The sequence below is a fragment of the Acanthopagrus latus genome, chromosome 19, assembly GCF_904848185.1.
Source record: "Acanthopagrus latus isolate v.2019 chromosome 19, fAcaLat1.1, whole genome shotgun sequence".
NCBI classification, from domain to species: domain Eukaryota; kingdom Metazoa; phylum Chordata; class Actinopteri; order Spariformes; family Sparidae; genus Acanthopagrus; species Acanthopagrus latus.
Window position 1 is genome coordinate 19,022,819 of NC_051057.1, and position 25,726 is coordinate 19,048,544.

The 25,726-nt window shown below is 41.6% G+C and overlaps 1 protein-coding gene across 2 annotated transcripts in view; it reads right to left on the reverse strand.

Moving 5' to 3' along the window:
• The window catches only part of LOC119009026 (cadherin-7-like), a 115,296-nt gene that overhangs the window by 56,607 nt on the left and 32,963 nt on the right, over nt 1-25,726 (reverse strand). For both annotated transcript variants that reach the window (XM_037079914.1, XM_037079915.1), the window contains exons 3-4: nt 12,872-13,166; nt 430-549 (exon numbers count right to left, since the gene is read on the reverse strand). In XM_037079914.1, the coding sequence (XP_036935809.1) occupies nt 430-549; nt 12,872-13,166 (415 nt within the window). The remainder of the gene's footprint in view (nt 1-429; nt 550-12,871; nt 13,167-25,726) is intronic.

Consider the following 25,726-nt stretch of genomic DNA (forward strand, 5'->3'; position numbering starts at 1 on the left):
CAGGAAGAGGTTTCTTAAAGAGACAGGAGCTAAAACAGAGCTGCTGCACTGGACGGTTTGAGCACTGTGCATATAAACCTACTGTATAGATAACAGCTACCTTAATACACCTGATTTAAAAAAACAAAGCCACTAAGGACCCACACTGAAGACTTAACTGTATTCATAGTTGTTGGTGAATAGACTGCCCCCCTCAGAGACAAAAAAATAACACCTTTCAGTATAAAAAAAGTCCAGTGATGAACATTATTAAATACATTTACATCTCCAAAACCCCAGACGATAATCATTTTAATGTAAAACCTTACAGCTCGTAGTAAAAAGCTGATGAAGAAAATATGTGTCAGGGCATTTAGAGGACACACTGCGGCCGTGTCAGCACATAAACAAAAACCACCATTGCTTTTGTTTAACACCTGTTGCACCCACCTGTCTTGGGCTCCACTGAGAAGTAGGGCTGTCCGTGGATGATGCTGTACACCACCCTGGCGCTGTTCCCGTACGTCGGGTCGTCTGCATCAGTGGCCGCCACTTGCACCACCATCGTTCCTGCGGGCCGGAAAAAAACAAAAAAAACAGGAAAAGCCGAGTCAAATGGAGCTAAATGAGGAAAAATAGTCATCGCATCAACAGCGGGCATGACCGATCCTGCTTGAAAGCTTGGAAAAAAGAGGGGGGGGGTGATGAAAATGTAACTTCTGAGGCAGTAAATAATCTCATTAGACATCAGTCATTACGCTGGCTTCCTCTTTTGGGACTGGTGTTTACTTTAGTTTTGTACTGAGTTCAATGTTTACACAAAATGTTAAGCGTTTTGAGTTTAACAGTGTTTCTCAGAAAACCTCCAGCAGCACCAAAGGTGTGACGCCAGCCGCTCTCGGCCCCTCAAACGCTGTGCAGCAAACAACACTTCCCCTCGTTGCCGTCGTTTGCAGGAACGCTGTAACGGAAAAATATGTAACCGTAACTCGCAGCCTTAAGAGAGAGATCATTTCTGCTGCCATTGTTTCCATTTGCCTGCCGCAGATCAGTCAGGAGCATCTTTTTTTCCCGGCAAACTTCAATCTGTTGCTTCCAATTCGGCAGCCAAATGGGCTCGAGCAACAACACAAGCTGTGCTGTGCTAAAAGAGGCGTTTCACCAGCACCGAACAAGACGAAGCTAAATCATCATGCGTCTCACATCACACCGATCCCCGAAACTGCTAAGTTTTGGGGATTTTTTGTTTCAGAAAGAGTCAAAGAGTTTGAATATGTCCTCCAGCGATGTCATAGGAGGAGACTGTCTCTTTGTCTTTCACTAATTAGGGCTCAATAACACTCTGTAGAATAAAGAATTTTATGACCAAAGTAGAGAAAGGATACAGTTGGGAGTTGGGAAAAAGACTTTTTCCTTCAATTTTTCACTTTTTCTTTTTATTATGTTCTCATTTATTTTCCAGTTGAAATCTCTGTTAACACGCACAGATGGTGGACCCTTTAAGGTCCCTAAACTGCATCTGTCTGTCTGCAGAGGGCAAACAATTTAAACCATGAAAACAAAATGATATCTGAAGGCGAGAGGCACGGATATCGGCTCTGTCGCACAAACAAATATCAAGTGTAGTTTAGTTTGTGACGCTCGGTGAAAGGCAGACCTCCTTGTTTAATGAAGCATTCCTCTTCTTTTCTGAGGAATTATATGATCTTAAAGTGAAAATTTGTTGTTCTTTTATTGGACCAGAGGGAAACAATGCACGCTTGGCTTTTCTATCCAAAAATGGTCAACTGAGCCTGAATCCATGCAGTACAACATATAAGATAAACCTGTTAATTACCACAAATAAATACTTAATTTACCCCTGAAAACATTCACACTTTAATTAGGAATAAAGTACTTGGCGTTGTTGCCAGACATCCCTTAATTTCTGCATAAAAAGGTGAAAACCAAACCCCCTAAACATAAACCATAATTCGAAAAAAAAAGCCTTTAACTAAGTATGATATCAGGGGTATACAGCCTTTCCTTTAATTTACACTTTAATTTGAACTATTTGACATATCCCTTAATTATCATTTCAAGGTGTATTAAGATATATAAGAGGTTCATAGAAGGCAAAAACTAATCTAGGCACTGGATTAACACCTTAACACCTTAATTTGAAAACCCATCATTTAATAAATCAAGTAGATTTCCAAGGGTGATTTTCAACCTTAATTTACATGTAAATTTGCTGCTGCTAATACTTAAACGAATGTGATATCGAGCCTATATTGCCATTGCAGCTCCCTCCGACGCTAAATCTGCATAGCAGTGCCACGGCTCGTTTCCACAGGCCGGCAAACGAGTCAACCTGCTTCAGTCCTCTTCTCTCATTGGTTAGTTTTACTCCATTTTACAATATTCTAATAACATTATGACTCAGGTTTATTGGGATTAGATGATACAATGTGGTACTGAGAGCCAGAAGCAAAGATGGCCGCTAACATAAACCTATAGAGTCGTTACATCATTCAGCAGAGTCCCATGTTCCTGTGTTTGGTAACATTGAGGTTGTTGTTGAAGAAAAAGCTTAAATACGAAAATAAAATAGAGCTTTGTACTTTAACTGTGGTCAAATTACAATCTGCTATCGTCAACCACAAAGCTGGCAGGTAAGATGGCAGCTAAGCCAATGTAGCTACATTTAGCACTGACCAATGTTTGTAGTTGTTTTAACCTACTTTAAAGATAAAATGTTGGATATTAGCGCTTCTGCAAGCCACTGATGTCATTTCTAAGTGTCATAGGCTTTTCATTCTTTATATCTCGTTCACATTAGCCATATGTTTGTTACCTGACCATCATATCGGGAGGTAGAGGTGATGGTGGTGGAGTTTCAACAATTGTAAGGGTGAAACCAGTGGATATTTCTAAGGGGGACCTATCTGGACTTATGGCAAGAAAATATCTCTTTTTGATGAGAAGTCGAGGCTTGATGCACCCAAAACTGTTATTAAAAGCCAAAACATGATCTTTTATGAACCCTAACCATGTGTTTTCTGTGTCTAAAATAACTACAGCATAAGCAAAGTGTTGTTACAACATGTCAAATGATGATGTTACAACATCAACATGTCAACTTCCAACATATCTGTGGTTAGAAAATTAATTTATGACATTTAATCTGGCAAGTGAGTTGATATTTTAAAACCCTAACCAGGAACAGGGGATGAAAATTAGCAACAGGTTAGCTAGACGCCCGATACATCTGTCACATTGTGGAAACACCATCGACCGGCTATAAGCTACCAAGGCAGAAGCATCTGTAACTCAGGTTTTAATTAAAAGCAAAAAAGGTCAGTGTACAATATATATGTTATGTTCTGTTAGCCATCCAGTAAAGAATGTAACTATATAGCTGTATCACCTTAGTCCCCGGATAAAAACTGACAGCAGGCAGCAGAGCACTGCAGATAAAACCCATGATATAAAGCCTGATTTTGTTTTACTGCCCGGCACTGCCCCCCAAATCCCCAAACTTCCTCCCAGCTTACAAGAAGGAAATTTGTTTTCAAACTCGACTGTGAACTCTGCTGACAACTGACAACTGTTGTTTGTGCGTGCAGAACTGTATTGTCCTCTCCCACTCTCCCTCGGAGGCAGTGAGGGAGACATCAGACATGACTCCTTATGCACTCTCTCTCTTTTTTTTTTTTAAACGCACCACCAGAACGCCGGCTGACGTGACTCGAGCCGACAGCCGCGGCGCTGGAAGGTAACGCGGAGGAGCGTTTGAAGATTTTTTCACAGGGGGAAAAAAAAACAAAAAACATAATCAGCGACAATCACTGCCAATCAATTTCAATGGGTCGTTCAGCGCGGTGTGAGTGAGCCTTGTTGCTCGTTTATTGGTCACATGTTCGACGTTCGACTCTGCGTCAAAGAACTGATATCCAGCTGATAATGAAGAGGAAGAAAAGCCAATTAATTGATTACGTATCAACACCCACTTTGATTCAGGCTGTTTCCTGCCCATAGACTGAACATCGGCGTTGGCCTGAAAGCTGACGCCTACCACACACTCGGCGAGCGGTGAAATCATCAGCGGCAGATATTGTTGAAGTAACCTTGAGAAAGGGAAAAGGCACTCTTCTCTCCACGAGTGTGCCTCTTCCAGCTGATGTTCGAGTATTTCACTTTAATTGCTCGCTGTACATATCCGGCTGAAGCCTGAGTCCATATTGTAGCATCCGACGGTAAAGTGCTGTCTTACAAGTTGGGGTGATATATATATACTTTTTTTTTTTTTTTACTTTGGAGGAAAACACCCTAATAAAAATCTCACTTTCCAACATGAGATGTATTTTACAAGCTTTTACAGAATGAAGTGATCATGGAAATTGAAGATTAGAGTTCTCCGTTCTGGCCGTAAAAGCAGAATTAACAGGCTCTGGCCCTGGATGTGAACAATATAATAGAAGCTCGGGTGAAGCTGGAGAAGTTATCACCGGGGCCCCGGTTGTGGAAGGACACCTAGATTATATCATCACCTCTTAGTCATGACAGGTTATATTACAGGTAGTTTAAAACGCCAAGGTCAAAAGATGACTGTATGAAAGAGAACCCGGGCGACGTCTAAATCTCTATTACAGGGTTGATAGTTAAAATCACAGCATGCAGCGCTCGGCCCGCGCAGCCGTAAATTAACATACAATATGGACTGAGAGGGAGCACAGCTTTTAAAGGCTCATATATATATATATATATATATTTTATTTTTTTGCTCCATCCTCAGGTTGTTTGCCCTGCGAGTCCAACAAAACACGCTGTTCTCTCAAAACATTGTAAGAATGAAAGGTAATACCAGCGGAGGGCTGAGGCGGGATGTCAAAAAAGCTGACAAACAGCCTGAATAGCTTCTTTCTGCTCCACGAGGCTGTCATCTGCTACTCAATTTGCCCCCTCGTCTGTGTCCCTTCAATATTTGTCCGTCCTCATTGAGGTGATGGATCCGATCTTCACATTTCACTTTCTTTTATTTTTTTTCCTCCTCTTTTTTTTTTTTTTTTCCTCCCTCCCCTTATTCCCAGCAGCTGCGTACAAAACAGGTTTCCTAATCAATTCCGCATCCTGGGTGAGCAACTGTCATCTGCCAGTAATGAAAATAAATGTGGCGTGCTTGATATGAACCGGGAGACAGGTATTCTTCAGCCGCTCGCGCACACACGCCGGGCCGCAACCGACTGTCAGCAAACAATATGAGCGCGCTCAGAATGCAAATCCGACGGCCTGTTTGTTTTTGAGGAGTGTGACCCAGAATGTGACATAACTTTTTTTTTTTTTTTTTTTTTTTATGAATACGAACTGCATCTAGTTTTTCAAACAAAGGGCGGGCCACCCTCTGTATGTAAATGCATTGTCACGCCACTGTAGAGAAACCTAATCTGAGACTTGTAAATTGAACTGAAACATGCATCACATGAAAAAAACAAAACAACAGTATTAAAAACAATAAAACATTCCGTCTGAAGCCGGCGGTTCTGCAATGCCTTCATGAGTATTCAGAGCTGCCACCGCTGATTAAGTTGATTATATTCATGCACATTCACACCTGCGCCCCACTGTTTCACATAAGCAGGGATTATTGCTCCGACTTCGATTGACTTTTATTTGCAATTGCCGGCTGAAAATGAATTACAGCAGTTTTGAGGGGAAGTTACTAACTGCCTGCTGCCTTTATGTGTTTTTTTGTTAAAACATTTTCAACTGTAAAGGTGCGCCTGTCTAATCTAACACAAGCCAATTCAGCCGGTTCGCCACACATTTATGATGCCTGTTGTATTTATTTCCCGGCAACCATTTAAAATGTGGCATAGTTTTGTCAGATGACTGTGGAATAGCTAATGCTACAGATGACTGTAACTAACAGAGGAGGGAAAGAAGAGGAAGCGAACCAGAAACAGAACCTGTTGTTTACCAGCTGCCAATAAACAAGGTGGAGAACAAGGTGAAGAAACAGATCCAGCTGCTTTGGTCTTCAATGAAGGACTGTGGGAATTTAAAGGGATAGTTCAGGTCTATTGATGTGGGGTATGAGGTACTTATCCTCAGTCAGACTGTCAGCGCATAGCAGCGACAGGGAGGCAGAGCATTGTACTGCTAAGCGGCACCGACAGCAAGACGTATTGATCACTGACCAGGAAGAAGAACCTCATGAAACCCAAGACCGATCAGTTGAAGATGGGGAAGCAGTTCTGAAGTAAGATAGTAATACTGACGCTTTGTGTTGGAATTGGTTGGAATTTGAACTCAAAGCTGACGTAATGCTTTCGGTCAACTCCAACTGCCTAATAAATAAATAAATAAATAAATAGATCATTTTTTGTAACCAGAAACAAAAGTCCTGCACAAGAAGCAGTCTTTGTCTGAATCCTTCACTGACTTGTTGCCGGAAGAAAACAGAGGAAATCTGAATCAGAGCTGGAGAGAAGACTTCATCAGCGGCAAAAACACATAAACACTTTCACTTTCACTTTCAAACACTTTCTGTAACTGAATGTAACTTTCATGGCCAGAGTTGCCCCAAAGGTTTAAGTTACAGCTGCCAGCCGAGGTGATCTACTGGACCGAGTCCAAAACATTTACTAGGTTTGAATAATTTAGACACCAGAACGTGTAAATATATGTCTCAGTTTTAATAACTTTGAATCTGGGAGAGGCAGTTTTATGGGAGCATCCAGGAGGGACACCACAGGGGACAGAGCAGGAACATCTGATCAGTCAGGAGATTTCAGTGCTCGCTACTGATCAAAACCTTTCCTGAAGGAGGTTTTCTATCTCCTGCTAAGCACATTAACTCTTTTTGGAGAAAGACAAAACTCTCCTCAAACGAGCATGAAAACTTCTTGAAAATTGTTTTCAAATGTTGACGTCTTAATTAATCTTTCTGTTCAAAATCCACATAAATATACGTCAGTGGCAATACAGCTATCGAGGGGTTAATTGATTAAGAATTGGTGATGGTGTTGTACTGGGCTGCTTCATATTCAGATGTGTTTCAAATATGCTGCAGCCACTTGTGTTTGCGTATCAGGAGGACAAGAAACTGGAAACACCTCTCGATATAAAACCTGAGTAATGACCATCTAAATGTAGAAGTGTACTTAATAAAGTGGCCACTGAGTGTATATTCATAAGCCACTATCCAAAGAGGACTGAACGTGACGCTGACACCTGCACCTGTGACGGAGAAAAAAAAAATAATAATAATTTGAATCGACTTTTCCTAAACCGGAACACCTTTCTCATTTCCAGAATTAAATGACTATCCCCATCCTTGATCTCCGGTCTCATGAATTAGACAGGAACAATGACAGCTGGATATAGGACTTGGCGAGTAGTAAATTCAAAAGCCGTGGCCTTGGGTTGACATTACATTCTCTATGCTTGTAATGAGCCCTCAGACTGCTCCTTTGGCCCCGGCGCTGTGCAGCCGGAGAGAGCCAAGACCGCCGATTGTCACACCTCCAACTGTCCTCGAGCTCCCCCCGTCTTTTTTTATTTGACGTCTCTGTCGTGATTAAGACAAAAGCCCTCGGAGATCCTCGGGCCATAAGGTCTCCGTGTGTATGGACGAGCACTGCCTCTAATTACTTTAATTAATTAAATTCATGATTTCCTCTAAATTGAACCCATTCATCAGCGCTGCAGAGCTGTGACCATTAATGATTTAAAGACATCTATAAAGGAATTATTGAGGACAAGAGGTGCTCGGCCCGTCCCTGTTCTTTACTGCATTGATAATTGCTTTGAGTAGATATTTACAGAGAGGCGACGCATTATTCTCCCCTTGTTCCCTCAACTTGTGGCGAAGACCTTCACAGGAGCTAGCAGAGTAAATAAAGTGGCGGAGGGTGACCCTGCGTCTCGGCGCTCGTGGTGTGAACGCATCCTCCTCTGTGGTTGATGTACCGAGTTGCTGTCTTATCTCGGGTTGGACACGAGACTCCGAGCCCTTGTACTCTAATCCTCTGGTTCCTTAAGCCTGAGCTCTGTACCCCCCGTTGACAGTCGGCTGTGTAATCCTTCAGAGATCTCCGTGCCTGTGTAGTAAGCAAAGCACTGCTTCTCTTGGAACGACTCCCACTTACACTGCATGCCTGCCCGAAAATGTTCATTTTGACTTTGAGGGTTCTCAAAAAGCCATAAACACCTTTGTTTTCGCTCATTTCCATCTGTATGGTGCCGCGTTTGCATGTCTGAGGCGCTGAGGTGACGCTGATGTGCAAAATGAGCGATTTTGTTTATCGGTGTGAAATGTAATGTGCTTTTATTCTGTAAAACCGTGAAATTAAAAGCGACTCTAATCAACTTTGCAGTGATACGGAGCTTTATAGCGTCGCACATTACTGATGCTGGGTTTTAAAGGGTCGTCTCCAGCTGCAGCAGGCAGCAGTTTCCTGCTAAAAATCAATATAAAAACCCAACGTGTACTAGCCATCCAGCACCAAACCACAAGCGGACACAGTTCATGACTAGCTGGTGAACACAGCAGTGCCACGAGCGGCTAATGAGACAGATATTTCTGTGGGTGGAGACCAAATACAGAACAAAAAGAGATCTATTACTGGGCAGAAGTACGATTCGAAATTAATGCTCTCAAAAATGCTCTAAATGGCCAAACTGATCCGCTTACTCAGGTTCAAAGAGGAAAGAAAAGGATGTTTTCACCAAAAAATAAAAAGCATTATCTTTTCACGCACAAGCCATGGGAAGTCGGTTGAAGTTACGTCATCCACAAAACATTTCTGGAGCTTCACAGCGTAAATGGAGACTTCCATGCAGTTCGTCTGGCGTAATCCAAGTCTCCAGAAGCCCCGAGATCCCAAACTTTGAGAAGTAGTTTTTTAACAACCTTTTTTAAAGCCGAAATCTTCAATGTAGCTGCTGAGCTAACAGCATTAGCTTGCACACAACTTGCTAAGTTGTTGGACGAGCTTGACCGAGCGCCAAGGGTGTAAATATTGTCTTTTCAAATCAATTCTGGATCTCTGGGCTTCCGAAAACTTAGTTTACACCAGACTAGCTGTATGGAACCAATTTACATTTTTATTATTTTTGGTAGTTTCTTTTTTCCTTGTGCCAGCTCCTTTAGCTCAGTAGCTAGAGTAGAGATTTTGTCTCAAAGACAGTGTGTAGATATCGTCTTTTCAAATCAATTTGGGGCTTCCAGAGACTTGGATAAGTCCTGACAAGCCGTATGGAGAGACTTGATGTTTTTTTTCCAGCTGGTCCCCGTCTACTTCAGTCGTTCAGGAGAATTGTATAATGTTGCTTTGCTGTGAAGCTCCAGGGATGTTTTGTGGACTGTGAAACTTTACCCGACTTTCCATCCACATGTGAAGAGAGCAGATAATGACTACATTTACATTTTTATGGTGAACTTATCCGTTAATGTCCTGTTACGCCTTAAAACCGTACGCATGACACATGCAACGATATGTATTCAAAGCCAGAGCTCACTCTGCCTCCACCTCCCCCTCAGCTACCACATGTCCAGTACTATACGAGGCCAGTCGACTGACATCCAGATCATTTCTGTCTCCATCCCATCAGTCAACACTCACTCGTGATTAGACCAAAAGCTCCCAGCATGCCTGGCAGCGCCTCGGGAACCCCTCGGAGCAAGTTAAAGGTGCCTCTGCCGCTCTGTTGAACGGACGGCAATGTGTTTGTCTCTGAAACACATTTCCGAGACATTTTCCGCAGAGAGGTACCTGTAAGTGCCGGCGAGTGGCGACCAGTGAGTCTAATTTGTGGAAAACATGCCTTTGGCCTTGGAGCCTGATTCAGTCCTTAAGATTGCTGCAGTCCATTTTTTGGGTCACTCATCAACATTTCTGGGCCTGGAGGTCTGTGCTGGCATATATGTGGTGATAAATATGTAAATTAAGACATTAATTCAGACCTCACATTACAATACACTGAGTCAGACTTAGAAAACACCATGAAACAGCATATCGACAGGGTTTTATGGTCGGCGGCACTCATTTCCTGTTGACTAAAACGCTAAAACGGGACGATCTATAGCACGAAAGAAGGAAAAAACGATAAGCTAACCTGAAACAACTTCGTTAAACTGATAAAATATTTAAAGTGCCATATAGGGAGTATAATGGCTTATCAATACAGAGGTCTCCCTCTCGTTATAGCTGTGTTTCTAAATACCTGCCATGTTGGAAAAGCCTCTGGATGTTGTTGCGGCTCATTTGCATTTACTCGCATTCTTAAAGCTCGAGCGTGACCCCGCCATAAACCTTGGAGGAAATCTTGACCATGCAGCGAGCAGCAGCCGGTTTAAAGACGGGGGGGCTCCTGATAGGATGCCTCCCTCCAGGACCACATTTCAAAAAACAGACAGATAGAAAGAAAAATATCTGCGGTAATGAATGTTAATGTGATCAACAGAATATGAACTGACAGCAGCAGCTGTATAATGGTTCCAGCCATGCCAGAGGAGTGGATTTATATGGCAGGTCAGTTCCAGCAACACTGTCGGTCCAGACTGAAATAATTCAACAGCCACAGAGCAGAGAGACGCCATGCTTTAATTTCAGACGTTCATGGTCACCTCTTCATAATTTGTCAAGGACCATGGTGATCATCTGACTTTGCGAAATCATGAGCATCAGGACAAAATACCTGCAAGACATTTTCATCAGCTTCGCTTTATGTTTACTGCTTATTAGCGGTTTGTTGCACGCTAACGTGGCAAAATAATGGTCGTTACCATTTTATGTTAGCATGATTTCTTGCTTAAAGCGATGCAGCAAAACATGGCTTCAAAACTGTTGGGTACCGAGTCCAACAGCGGTGCAGTTAGCAGCTGCAGAGCTAGATATTTCTGCGGGTTGAGACCAAAAACTGAACAAAAAGAGATCGATTATTGAGGCAGAAATATGATTTGAAATTAAAGCTAATGTTCTCAAAACCCACAGAAGTTATTGTTAGTTTATGTTTTGCAAGTTTCACAGACTGACAGAATGAGTTTTCTTCTTGCACATGTAAGATTCGAAGGTGGTGTTCGTCCCGTCCTCCTCGGCTGTGATCGGGCGGCTGCGTAAAAAGTGACAGCGATGATATTAATAATTCATTCTGCTCAGACTGTTTAGCAGGACGCTATATAAAGTGATGCAATAAGATGTGTTAACATGCCCCAAAGAGTTTAATCAGAATGTAACTGGCATTTTTAATTTGGATTTTTATCCTTGCAGTCACTCCCTTCCCTCATGCTCACTTATAATTGCCTGCTGTTATCTGAGGTATCAGTCGTTCACATCAGCCGGGCACATCCGTCCAGCAGCACAGCGACACACCTTCACTGTTAGCCTTGCTGCTGTCTTTTTAATTATTTGTCTCCTGCCTGCAGTTCATTCACGCTGCTGTTTTTGCGTGCGCCCTCCCCCTCCTCCCGATCACAGCCCAGTCTTCACAGAGTCGCCGCCTTCGTCAGCTTCATCGTTATCAACCACCACCAACACCCGCGTCAGGACTCAACGGGAGGTGTTCTTGCCGCCGCTGCTGCTGCTCGGGGAAAAATGCCACGAAATCTCCCTGTCGAGTCTGAGCGCCAAAGTCTTCCTGACAAGACTCATTATCACATGTCATCTACCATACAAAACATTTGCCTTACTTCATTCACCAGTCGTTCCTGATTGACATGCAGCTAGTGACAAGTGGTGCAGTTTATTTTTTTTTTTGTTTTTTTTTACCCAAAGTGGAACATTTTTAAACTGTCGGCAGCCGAGATAAAAGTCCTGAGAGTGCAGCGCACCGAACTGCCATTTGTAGGATGGAAAGCACTCACATTGAGAACAGAAACATTTTTAATGGACTCAGACTTTTAATCTTACTTATTTTTTGTTTGTGAGTTGGAGAAGGTGCCTGATCAAGTGTGTGATAGCTAAAAAAAAAAGTAAATCAAGAGTTTTTAATAACACATTTTGTCCAAATGAATCACTCTAATGGAAATTACTTCTAAAAGTCCTTATTTTTTAGTACCACCTTCATGTTTTAACACATGTAGTTTAGTTTTGATCCACAGCTTGAACAGTACAGCTGTCAGATAATCTGATCATCCTGTTTTTACATTTAAATCAACACATGCGGAGCTGCTTGCAACTGCTTTTCCACATATATTTAATAATGTCGACTTTTAAGGCTAAAAACATTTCGGCATTAAAAATTCAGGGATTTCTTTAATATTATCTTTTATACTTTCTTGCATTTCCTTTTTCCTTGTGTTATTCTGCTCTCAATGTCTTTCATGTTGTACTTTGAATTTCTAAGGGAGACACATGAATAAATCGTCTCGCCTTGTCAAAAGTTCCAAGGCCGCCTCGCCAGTCCAATCTTTGTACATCATCATGCCTTCAACAACTGAATCGAAGGTTTATGAAAAATCCCAAGACCAATCCAAGGTTTCACACGTAAGCATAGAGCATTAGTGGAAAAGAACAAAGTAGCCGAAAAAGTCCCGCATGTTGCACAAACCGGAGCAGTTTAACCTGGACCTCGACCGACACGCGGAACCTGATGCAGCTTAAATAGAGCCCGATGTGATTCGCTGGTATCGAGTGGTACAAAGCGAACGTGCTGGATTTCAAATTAATATTGCAAAACCTCTCGATTCTCCCCCGTGACCTGAAGACTGAGAGAGATGAAGACGAATTCAGCGAGGTGGAAAATGATCAGATGCTGATGTTGGAGGGAGGGCAAGTCAAAGAGAAAGTGTGTGTGTGAGAGCGAGAGAGAGAGAGAGAGAGAGCAGGAAAGGATGGAAAATATGATAATAATTCAAAAAAATGGAAACTGATATTGGATTATTTTAAAGACTAATTGGGAGACTTACCCAAGGGTGACATCTCCGGTACCCCTGCCAAGTACGGCCCATCAAGAAACTTTGGCTCATTATCGTTGATGTCCTGGACCTTGACCACGAATTCAGACCTGGGCTCCACGGGTATGTTGGTGATTCGGTCTACGGCTTGAGCTTGGAGGGTGTAGTAAGCTTGCGCCTCCCGATCGAGGCGCTTCGTGGCGTGGATGTCTCCCGTGTTCTCATCAATGGTGAAGATGGAGGTGGCGCCCTCACCGGAGAGCACATACTTGACCTTGCCGTCTCCTTTGTCCACGTCTGAGTGTAGCTGTTGGAAGGAAAAAAAAAGAACATCAGATTGAAGGATGCTATCAAAGAATCTGCCTGGAAAAATATTTTTATGTTTTAGTTGTGATGCCAGACTTGAGAATGACTTGAGGGCTTCTGTTTTGTTCAACTAGCATTTATTAAAAAACTGTTGACACCAGTAAGGTTGTTGCCTCGCATTATGTAAAAAAGCTTAATTAATCAAAACTGATTTTAAACTTGGCTGTACTTCGGCACATTTAGTCACTCTTTTCATCCAATAAAATAAAGAAATATCTCGTATTACATGCTGATAAAATATGCAAATGTATTAACTATTCAATATTTATGCCCTATGAATTCCACTGTCTTTGCTGATATGTACACAAGCGCGACAGGCAAATACACATCGTGTTTATTGGACAAACATCTGAATCAGATCAGAAGATCAAAAACATGAACCGTTTATGCACGAATTAATTACGCTGCAAAAATCGCATCACCATTTGCATTTTGCCACAAATAATGGAATGAAATCTTTCTGCAAAGCCAACGTGACTGACTGACTGATGTAATGGTCACAAATTATGAAACTACACATTTTCCATTAACCAGTAACTAAAGCATGTCACATAAACGAACATAAAACAGCTATTAAAAATGTGCTCGAATGAATTAAAGAACAACGAGCGTTGTTTTCTCCTGCTCTCTGTCCAGACAGCCGTTATTTGGAAAGTCAAGATGAAATGCTTCGTCCACATTTTGCAATTATGAATAAATATTTCTGTCCGAGTGGAGACTACGCTGCATGTTTGCTGTCTTTGCTCAGATCATAATGACTTAAGGGTGGCTGAGAAATTCATACTCAAAACAAATGAGGGGGGCAGCGTATCGCCGGAGTAACCACTACCTGCTGCCAACTACAGCTGCTGATAACTATTAGCAAGTTAGCTCAGTTAGCCACACATCTAGTGGTCATGACTGAGCTAACGAATCAGCTGGGATCTAATTAGTCACCGGTTGTTTCTGCATTAGCTGTGACTGAGGGTGGTTGCCAGGTTTGCACGACACGACTGGATACTCTCATGGACCTCAGGACAAGTTCCAGTTAGTCTGTAGCAACAAACAACTGATTTATCTTATTTAATGAGAATTCAGGACATCTGTAGTCGTGTTTATGGTGACAAAACTAGTACTTTAGGTGTTTTTGTTAACCCTAACCAAGTGATTTCTGTGGCTAAGCCTGACCAGATCAGAAGCAGCACTGCCGCAGTTTGAAAGAGAAAATTCAATTTCAAGAAATGTAAAGTTGCAACAAGCACACAAGTGCATTGCAAACATTTATTCTGGCAAATGGGTTGAAAGTCCTGATAGCTTGTTGAAAGGCCCCGTCTCAGATAATGCTGTGTGCGTTTCTCTACAGATTGAGCTCTTTTGATGTTTTCTCGGTGTTAATACAGCGGCCGGACCTTCTTTTGGATCAAGAGGACATGAATGTCTCATTTTCTACGATATGGGACTTTTAAGATCAGCCGAAAAATACAAAGTGCGGCTTTATATTCGCCCACTGCTGACGGCAAAAACAGATTCTACAGGTTTTTGCCTGAGGAGCTGAGGTCATAAACCGAGAGCTATGCTGTCAGACGAGTCCTTTTTAACGGCCGTGTAAACCGTCCTTCTCTAAAATTAGTGGCACAGCAAATAACAGTCGAGTTCACATCTCCTAATCAAATCTTTTTCAGCTCAAAGCATGCGGGCTACCACTATGAACTTAGCCAGAATATTAATAGGGGTTGTTTTAATTTTCCACACACACACACAGACATTCTGCGTCTACAAAGAAAGCACTACATCTTTATCATTGAACCGGCGTAGTCACTACAACAACCTCCTGCTTATTGTGGAGTTTTAATCTCGGAGGAGCGAGTCAGGAGTGTAAAGATGACCTCAAGACCCTTCCTGAAAGATGACTCAAAAAAAAAGTATCCTTGAACATCTCTAAAAAAAGAACACTTGAAGCTTGTAACCAGACTTTAATAAACCCCGTTTGAAGTCAGAGCTGTCTGATGGCCATCAACCCCTTCAATGTGCTGGAACATCAGAGCGATCACACGCCGCCTCATATCTTAAGGGAAGGCCGCTGTTGGTATTCAAAGATGGACAGATGGACCATTTTCGACTGTCAGCATTTAGCAGAGTGCATATTTCTGTCTTTTACCCCATCACCTCCAGCGTGACAAAACACCTCAATTAACAGCAAAAGCAGGGAGAGCAGGCTTTTAGTGTTTTTGTTTGTTTGTAAGGGGATGTTTTTCCAGATTCTCAACATTTGGTATTAAATGTGTTTAGAATACAGCCTCAATTAGACCTCTAATATCCACACATCAATGGTGTTCTCAGTCTTCAAAGTGTTTTGAATCGTGTTGCCTACACACCAAAATCAGCAAGGGCCAGGTGGAGTCGACAGATGGATGTCTGCTAAAAAAGAAATAATTTAACTTTTCCGTCTCGCTCGCGAGCCAAGCTCTCTCCGCCTATTGCACAAATGGTTCCTGCAACGTATCAAGCACGGCGCCAATAATCACAGCGTTAACACTGCAAACTCATGGGTTTGTCAGAGATTTAGCACTGCACTGCCGAGCACCGTCCTTGTCATTTCAAACGTCTCGTGGCGCTGGATGCCTCATGAACAGGAGAACATCGTCAGCAAAGAGACGATGGCGGGTACACTCCATGGGAACGTCTCGTCAGACGGACGAAGAGCTACCATTCACACCTATCTATTAGATTCTATGACTCTTTTGTCATCTATGAAAGAATATCTTTTTCTTGTTATGTGCATAACCAAGTGCAACGCTGTGTTTTTTAAACTTTAAATTTCTGACGCGGTTGGACTCCAAACACCAAACTAGCGATACACTCAGCTCCATGCCTGCACCTGAGATTTTGTACCCTAAAGTAACAAACAATCAACAAATTTATCAGCAAGCACGCTCATACATTTCTGCTTGAAATGCAAGCGCAGCTTTCACATTGGTTCATGGCAGGATTTATTTATAATCCCACCACCACATACGTTTTACTATCTTAAAGAAATCACATTAAATGCAACTCCCACCATCATTTCAGTACTGATTAAATGAAACAAGCAATTTCCGAATAATTTCCCTACAAATTAACTTTCGCTAAATATGCTGATGTAAAATGATTCTTCAGGAAACATTTGTTTTTCTAAAATTTTTAAGACGAAGCTTTTATAACATGCCCCAAAAGGTTTTGTAGCTCGTTGCAGGCAGACTTTGCAAACACTGTATGCAAAAGGACTTCTGTCCAAGGTTCGACACTACAGTTACTCCAGGTTAACAAATGGGATACCAACACTCTACTCCTCGGCTGTGCCCCGGGGTTATGATAATTAACTAACTAATCTATACCAAGAATGTTCCTAAATCACTGCTGGAAGTGCAAACTCAGCTCTCGCCTCCGTTCAAATGGCTCCCGCACACCACCCTTCAAGACACTTTCAGGAACACTATAAACACCTTCGTAAGTTACCGTATACGTAAACTGCAACGTCAGTGACCACTCCAATATCTGTGAAAATGTACAGAGCTGATCAATTCTTCAAAGAGCCTGATTGAAACACCACAATGATCCTCCTGAACCTGAGGTTCGTCAAAAAACTGGAATCCCTATCGCCCCTTTTTCAGGCTGGTCTGTTTCCTAAGACCATGACACACTATTCCTGAACCCCACACTCAAGATAATTTTCCACCTTCCCATGCAGCATACATCTGCGGTGCCTCTGGACTACCTTGTAATCTTTGCAAGAACAATGATTAAGATGAAAAAAGCACAGGAGAGGCTCCACGTCTTGAAGGTGGGGAAGGCAGTCTGAGTCTCATTCCCACTTTCGGGTCGGTATTCTGCCTGAAATTCTGACCTCAAAACTATGGGGTCAGAATTTTTATATCTCCGACCTTTAAGAAAACGTAAGAATGTTACATTCCGGAGAGAAATTCTCCTCAACTTTTACAGAGGGGCAAAACAAAGCATCTTGACTGGAAACACCACAAACATGATGGTTCATCAGCTGAGCATCAGCGATATCAACCCTGGTGTTGTGAAATGACTATTAAATAAATATTCACTGGCCTCTCCCTTTCAAAAATCAGTCAGGGACACAGCCTGCCTTCTCCCTTCTCGAGTGTGCTGATGGTTTGTCTGAACCTCTTCTAAGCTACATGATTTTATGTGCTTTGCGAACGCAAAACAGCGCAGCTAATGTATTTCTCTGTGCAGCAACAGTTTTTACAGAAGGTTATATTTGAGCAATTTAATTACTTTTCATTGTTGAGATTATTTTTTATTGTCAAAACAGAACAAGTGAGCAAATACGAGCACACTGTGTACAGTGCTTTTCAATTATGCACTGGCCTCTCTCGTTGTTTATTGTGCAGCGCGACGACAAAAGCCTTTTGTGCACCATTCCGTTTTATATCACAGTGTACTCACACAAGATTGCTGTTGAAGCTCTTCCTTCAATATATCTGTAAATGTCAACATCTCATTATGGGATAAATAACAATGGTATTTCAGGTTCCAAGCCAGCGCTGCAGGGGTGGGGAATGATTAGGTCAATATTATATTGGTGGCACTGAAGGAGTACATGCTGAACACGACGATACAACACCAAAGGTCTTTTATTAATGGAATCCATCAGCCGGCTGATGGATGCTGCATTAGAGGCATGATGATTGCATTGGTTGTGTCCTCAAGCCTCGGCGTGCATATGGCGGGCCCCTTTCGCGGAGCCCACTGTGTTTATTCACCATCTCCTGCTGTCAGGAGCGAACTCGAGGTAAATTGTCAGCCGCGGAGAGTCAACATTTAATCTTGAGGAAGCCATCCGTGGCCGTTTGTTTCCGGTAAATGCCATGGACACGGAGGACCGAACTGACAGGCCACAAAGCATGTGAGCCGGGTGAAGGGTCAAGCACACTGTGTGGTCTTTTCAGTGAACTGTTTGGCTTGCTTCATTTCCCACTGTCTGCCTGGCGCTGGAAGGACACATAAGAGTGCCGCAAACTGGCTCCGCACATCCCATCTCTTAAATCTCATCAACACTGAGCACTACATAAAATATGTATGGCTTGGCAGGGCTTATTAAAAGTATACCCTGGTCAAATACTTTTTCTCTCTCATTAATCTAACCCATTTTAAAACCGTCACTGCTCATTTTCAGGTGGTATTTGAAGTTTCAACTCGTATTACTTTTACTGAGCGCCCATAGTTGCTTCACTTGCAAAAACGTAAAGACTCCTCTGTAATTCTTTTCTCCGCCTCCCTCGAGGTGAGTGCAACGCAGCGTGCAGCGCAGCGGTGTAGCTCAAAGGCACTCCCAGGGATTGTGAAGGAGGGGTGGGATCTGAACACGAACCCTTCTGAAATCAGTGCTGACACTTATCATCACTTTGTATGCAGGCAGTTCTCCGGGGAGCCGCCTGTTAGCTTTGTGTTTGCTTGTTTACCTTGTGGCAAGGGAGAGCGGTAAGAAAGCATAAAAGAGCCCACTAAAAACCCACCGACACATGCTTGTCCCATCGCCAGAACCACAGCGCAACGTGTTCGAACCGTTGCCACTCTTTGCTACATGAAAACTCATGTTGGCGAGTGTGTAGTTCTATTTTGCTCCTCTTTACGCCCAGTGAAGCAAAGCAGGAAACTACAGAGGCCCGAAATAAAACCAAAAACAACAAAAAATAAAAGCGCCAGAGCCCCAAGATTCATGTTTCAAGCTTTGTATTTGGGCCTCTCGAGTACAGATTCTCCTATTCAACGGTCCGTGCACAACCCAAAATGGATACAAACGTCCATACCTACAGGCAACCTGTGAGCAACACTGGATCCAGTACACTGCAACAGCCTCTGCCGCAGCGCGAGAGCCCTTAATCAACAGTCGCCCTCAAGATATTTCACAGAAAGGCTTAACAGCGTCTCTCGGAACAAGGTAGTACAGCATGTTTCACAAGCAATCCCAAAAATAAAATGAAACATCAACGATGTTGTACTCTGACATTGTTTCCTGTTGAGAAATTGATGCCGTACAAGACGCCTGCATATAGAAATCCTCCCCACAGAGTAAATCACACACTTCACGATTGTATTATATCCAGCTCTTAACTCCACTCGCCAGCGGATGAAGGTTATTACCGGACACTTAGTACGTGCCATCTGCAGGAGTTGGGATTCATTAAATAAAACATACATGAAGCTCAAATAAAGAAGGACAGCAGACGGGGGCTCCGGTGCAGCTGTCACTGACATGAGCTCCCGACATGCTTGGCTTTTCATCTATTCACTCAGCCATGTTCTGGTGAGTAGCCATGGTGCCGCTGCTGCTGTGTGCCCGGAGAGAGGCTCCGTGGATCAGCCGCTCCTTTTTCATCTCACGTAGGGAGGCTGGGATTCAGCCATCACCATGGAGAAACTGTTAGCTAACACACAGTGGTGAGCAGATCAATGGGATCTGTCTACGTTTATTTCCTTATGATCCTTATATTTAATAAATGATGTCTATTCACTTCACTTTTGACATTTCATGATATTATTCTATTGACTCTTTTCAAGCTCATTTATCTTTTATATTCCTCATGTTCAATATTTGTATTAATTTTGTTTGGTTTTCAGGCCTGCAAACAGTGGAGGCTTCAGGGTGTTTCAGGGGCAAGAAAATAATAATGGCACCGTATATATGTATGCAGAAAGTCATGATATATTTGCAGAGAGGGCACTGCACCATGTTTTGTCTACTGGAAGGGCAACGTGTCCACCAGTGCCTACAACGATTATTCTGCTTTTCATTTTCACAATTAAGAGATCAACCATTTAGCCTATAATTCATTAAAAAGAGAAAAAATCTCATCAGTCCAAAATCACATTCCTCAAATAAGGGCCAACACAATATCATGTTTTTGTTATGACCAAACAACTTAACGATATTCTATCAATATTTTAATGATATCAATCAAATCTGTCCTTAACTGTGTTTACTGTCCAAAATCTCTTCTTCGTTTACGTTTATCATCAGTGACAGTGAAAAGTAGCAAATCCTCACATTTAAGAGGCTGGAATCAGCAAATGTTGACATTTTTGTTTGAAACATGACTGCAACTATTATTCATTATTGATTAGTAACATAACTATAAAACCACAGACAACCGTTAGCAGCTACAATAGCTATTATTGGAGTGTTTCCCACACATATACTTTACTTGGGCACCCCACATTTGTTCCCAAAAGTTTAATAACATTTGACTTACAAATACTATACATGTGCTTTAAAGACTCGTGAAAAGTGATGTTGATTCTCAGCTTTTCAGCATTATCAGACATTTTGTTGACATTCAGGTAGTGAAGGTGATTATTTGGCAAAGTTGATTCCTCAAGGAAACCTGCATGTGGCAAAGAGTCTTTTGTTGCTCATTTTCAGTGGATCAAATATTTCTGTGAAATAAAGTCACTCCTACTTCAATATTCTCTGTTTTTTTTTTATTTTTTTTTTTTTAGACACATCTACTGACAAACGGCTGGATAATATTATAATAAATGACTGTAACATGCTTAGGAAAAGTCACAGGTAGACATAAATCTGTATGAAAGTCTAAAACATCCAAGTTAACTGAACTTCCTGAGGTTCTGTCTGAGTTCACAGCCAAATTTTGAAACCAATTTTGTGTGGCACTAGACGCTGACTGCTGGAATAAGGTGAATCAGGTGATCAACTAATCAATACATTGTCTGAACGTGACAGCTCAAATTTGTTGAAAACATAAATCATTATCAGTTTGACACTGTGTAAGGCTTCGGATTTCAAAATAACACTAATCTTTCAAAACAATCACTCATAAGATGTAAACGACTGCACCTGAACACATAAGAACACCATGATTACATGGTAGTTAGGTATTTATTGGCTATTTGTTTGGCTTAATGTCACCTGAGTCATCGCGATGAAGCAGATTGCAGCATCAACACATAACCGCTTATAAAAGCTCAAACCTATTTGTGAGGCAATCTCAGAGATTTACTGATTTAGATATTTTCAGCACAGTGCACCATCTCTCCAATGTGTTTTTTCAGCAGCTGTACTGTTTTCAAAATCATTTGCACTTAATGAGTCTATCCCACCGTAATAACTTAGTTATTTACTTGGCCTGATGGAAACATTTCCGAGCACACAGATACTTGATGCTAATGTCGGAGATGTTTTCCTTCTTAGCTTCACTCTTCTAAGTTACCTTCAGAGGTTTAAGTATCATTTTGAACCCATTTTGGAGGCTCGTGTCATTACGAGAGAAGACAGTGACTGTCTGATAAGCTTAGCACTTAGCCACAGAGCTAATTAGCAGATATTTCACAACAATTAACAGTTCAAAAGTTGATGAAAGAATGTTTATTTTCTGTCAATAAGTTAGCAAAATCAAAATGAATGAGGATACACACTGACCTTTGTGTGTTACTCCATCGCATGACTGAAATTAATTAGTTTTTTTTAATTAAAACGATGTAATCAACGTCAACAGTAAATTATACTGAATTACAGTACACGGCTGTATTTCCTGGATTTTGCAGTAAACAGCAGGGTTGCCATTATTTGACTGTTTTTCTACAATTTGTTTAACGTAACTGTAATTTACAGATTTTTCCAACAACAAGACTCCATTAATGATGATGATTCCAGTTAGTACATTGGTTTAAAAAGAGGCAGCAGCAAATTAAATGATTCATTTCTTAATTCAAACAAGTTGTTTTCATCGTTAAAGTTGGATACTCAATGTTTGCGGAACGAAGCACGGCGTTGGTCGATTCTTTCAGCCAATGGGATGATGCACCTCACCCCACACTTTTTACAGTATACTGCCATTTTAATTTATTATTTATTATTTATTTCTGCTGGGGTTTTTTTTTGTTTGTTTTATAATAATTTGTTACAGTACACATTTAAACACTGTTCTCAAAAGAAAAAAAGTCTTTAAATTTCAATTTCTTTGTATTTCAAGACTAGAAAGTCGACCCTTGGCTCTAGAGACTGTAGAAAGACAAACATTTTTCAAAAATCAAATCAAATCAAATCAGATGGTTCATGTGTGATCAGCACTGCCTCATTTTACAGTTTGATCGGAGTTATTTCAGCCTCTTTTCACAGTAAAGGAACAATATGGCGTCCACTTACGGCTCATTATCCTTCTATCGCAGCTTAACAGTAAGAAAACATTCTAGGTGAGAAAAAGGAAGTGCGGTAACAGAATCTCGGTCCGTCAGCGCTGCCTGGTTTTGACAGTTTGATCTGAGTTGGCATACATAATGTAGAAAAACAAGCCAGAACAAGACTCGAGTGGGGAGTTCTGGGTGTCGGTAAAATGGGAGAGAAATTTCGCAGCGATACAAAGCTGGTTGAAAATCGACACAGTTGCCCGTTTAAGTTGAAACGCTGAAAGAATCTGAATTGACTTTAACTGTAACACATAAGAGCAGCTGAAATCCCTCAGAGCATTTTCTATTTTTTTTTTATTTTGTCAGTTTTGACTTGAAGCCCTGTAGGCTGTTGAACTTCATGTTGAAGTGCGAGAAATGAAATCAGCTGAAGTGACAGCTGAACGGTAAAGCACTAGAAACAGCTGTGTGAGCGCCGCAAACAGTTAAGTTGGTGACAGCAGATGAAATATAAGTCGAAGGAGTCGATACGTCAAAAAAATAAATAAATAAATAACAGCTTTCTAATCTATAGAACTAAACTAAATAAGGCAAAATTGTAGTTCCTGTCCTGAATAAGCTGATTCAAAGGAGTCAAAGAGGCAGTTCAGCAGACTCTTAAAGGCTTGACAGCAGGTACAAAGCGTCACACGTATAGCTTTTCTTGAGAGGATAAATATGAAAATGCAGACAGGCAGTTTTCAGCGGGGATAAGGCAGGGCGCGCCGCTTTCTCTACCATGCGCCGACTGTTCACATAAGAGAATCGGCTTTCAATCAAAGTCAGGAGCGATTTTTTCCCTCGATTCTGACTGCCATTTGTACACTTTGTCTCCATCAGACAGCGGCGGCTCATATCTGCACCTGCCGGCTGAGTCATAACACCGAGGAGATAATGGCTCTGTTTCCATGTGGGGGGAAAAATGAATTTGGATTTTTTTTTTTTTCTCCATAGAAATGGGGCCTGAACAATTTCAGTCAAGATCTCCGAGGCAAGAAAGAGAGAAAAAAAAAAAAAAAAAAAAAAAACGTTTTCTTTTTTGTTTTAATCCAAGTTCTGACTTATTAAATAAATCCGTCATGTTTCTGTCAGTGTTGGTCATGGTACGCGGGTGTCACGTACATTTTATTCATACATGGGGCTTTGTTTATTGTACATAACCCTGAGACGAGATGCACTCTGCATGTGGTGCGGAGCAGCCTGCGTACTGTTCTGTTTAAAAGTTACATCCAAACCATCGTCATTAATGAATATTGGCAGTAATTCTTCTAACATTTCTTGGACCTACGTTGAACACATCTGCGGTGCATTCTGAGAAGTCAAAACTTGAATTCAAACTACTTAATCATATTCTGACTGGCAGGAATCAGAGCGGCCGGCAGCCTTAATAATCATTAATCTGTTAATAATTAATAATGAATGACGTGTGTTTTTCTTTCTTTGGAAAACTGGTTGAATGACGGACTTGATCTATGTTTAATCGAACCACAGTCGGCTACATTAAGAGTTAACAGAAGAAGAACAGATAAAGTTGACACCAACTTACTTACTGCTGAATATAATGACTTCATTTGAATTGCGGTGCTGCAGTCTGACGCTTTTCAACCAACAAACCCCATATTTAGGCTGCTGAATGGCTAAAATGTTATAATATCAGCTTGTTTAAATGGACAATTACTTGGATTTTAATTTAAAAAAAAAAAAACATTTTCTCATAAAAGCCGGGACTCAAATGTGCCCAAAAATATCCGTCAGGTCCAACTAAACGTTTTCGTCTGTGTGTTTCATAACCTGCGGGTCAGATTTTAAAAAGTGTATTGTAACACCGGCTGGGCGTGTCGACCACACAGAGCATAGCATTAAACTTTTATATCACTTAATGGTTTTTCATAATACCCCTGTAACATTTGGTGGTTGATTTATTTGAGTTTGTCGAGCAGTTTCAATATCAGCACTTTGTAACTGTGTTTTTTAGCAAGTGAGGCCATTTCTCTTTGCGAATGCGGTGATTTAAAATGAATAAAAACTTTTATTCACGTTAACTCTCCAAAGGAAAGAGACAAAAGTTGAAGCAGAGGCTTTAACGCACTGGACAGTTTGACATACACATAATAAATACTACAAATAATGAATGCAGAGTAGTTTAGAATCTAATTAGCGCTAAAAGTCTAAATGTAACTATAGATCTCTTAAATTAAAGTTCTGACTTCTCACTAATGCATAACGTGAATCCTGCCGCTACAATAAACGATACAACAGCGATGATTTCATTATAGACGCCTTTAATTAATTAGTCACAAACATTCAGAGGATCGCCACTCTGAGTGCAACTGCAGATATCTTCAGTTTAAACTCAGACAAGTTAAACTGCATTTGTCGACGTCTCACTTGTAATTAGAGATGATCAGATGAAACCTATTAAAGCTTAGAAGGGCTTTACAGTGAGAGAAAGCTGATATACTGCAGGCATTAGCCGGCGGCGTCAGAAACGGACAAACTCAATTTGCTGATGTTGAGCACAAGCGCTAAGCGGCTGTATCAGCGCCGGCGTCGAGTGTGATGCTCCTCTCAAACACTGTAGACACACAGCGAGCAGATCCGTGCACACAAACATGACAGAGTACCCGCTCCACTGCGAGAGGTTCAGCACCCATCAGGCAGAAGCTGCCCGACACGAGCCTCTCAATAGATTTCAAAGGTGACAAACATTCAACATCCTAATTTACTCCGGCACAATGCGACTGCGTTTTGGAGTAGCCCTTGACACACACATGTTAATTAAAGACATGCAGGAGTGCATCCAGGGGCCTTTTCAATCCGAATTCTCCTTCTTCTTCTTCTTCTCGTGGTTTGCCAGCCTTGCCACCATGCCGATTTGTCATCCACATCAATGAAAGTAATCAAGCTAGCAATCAGGGCAAGCTTTTCACTTTATTTTTTATTTTGTGTCAGTGTGTGTGTGTGTGTGCATGTGTGTGTGTGTCGGCGTGGCATTCAGCTGCCCTCATCACAGAGATGCACATAAATGGGAGACAGGAATAGGCATCCCTTTCAAAGTATTATGGGTGAGGGAATCAAAGCCTTTTGTCACAGAAAGGCTCCTTAGATGCTATCGTTGTGACGACTGTTTTTTTTTTTTTTTTTTTTCTCATCAGAGTACAGGCTGGAGCTGACAGCCTATTGAAGGGACCAATCTAATTGAGAGAAAAAAAAAAAAGTGAACAGCGATGAGAGGAACTGTGTTTCAACACAAGGGATCTTATTTGCATGCCGGACCTGCGATAACAGATGTTACTCCTCCCGTCTGCGGGTGGAAATGTAGAAATA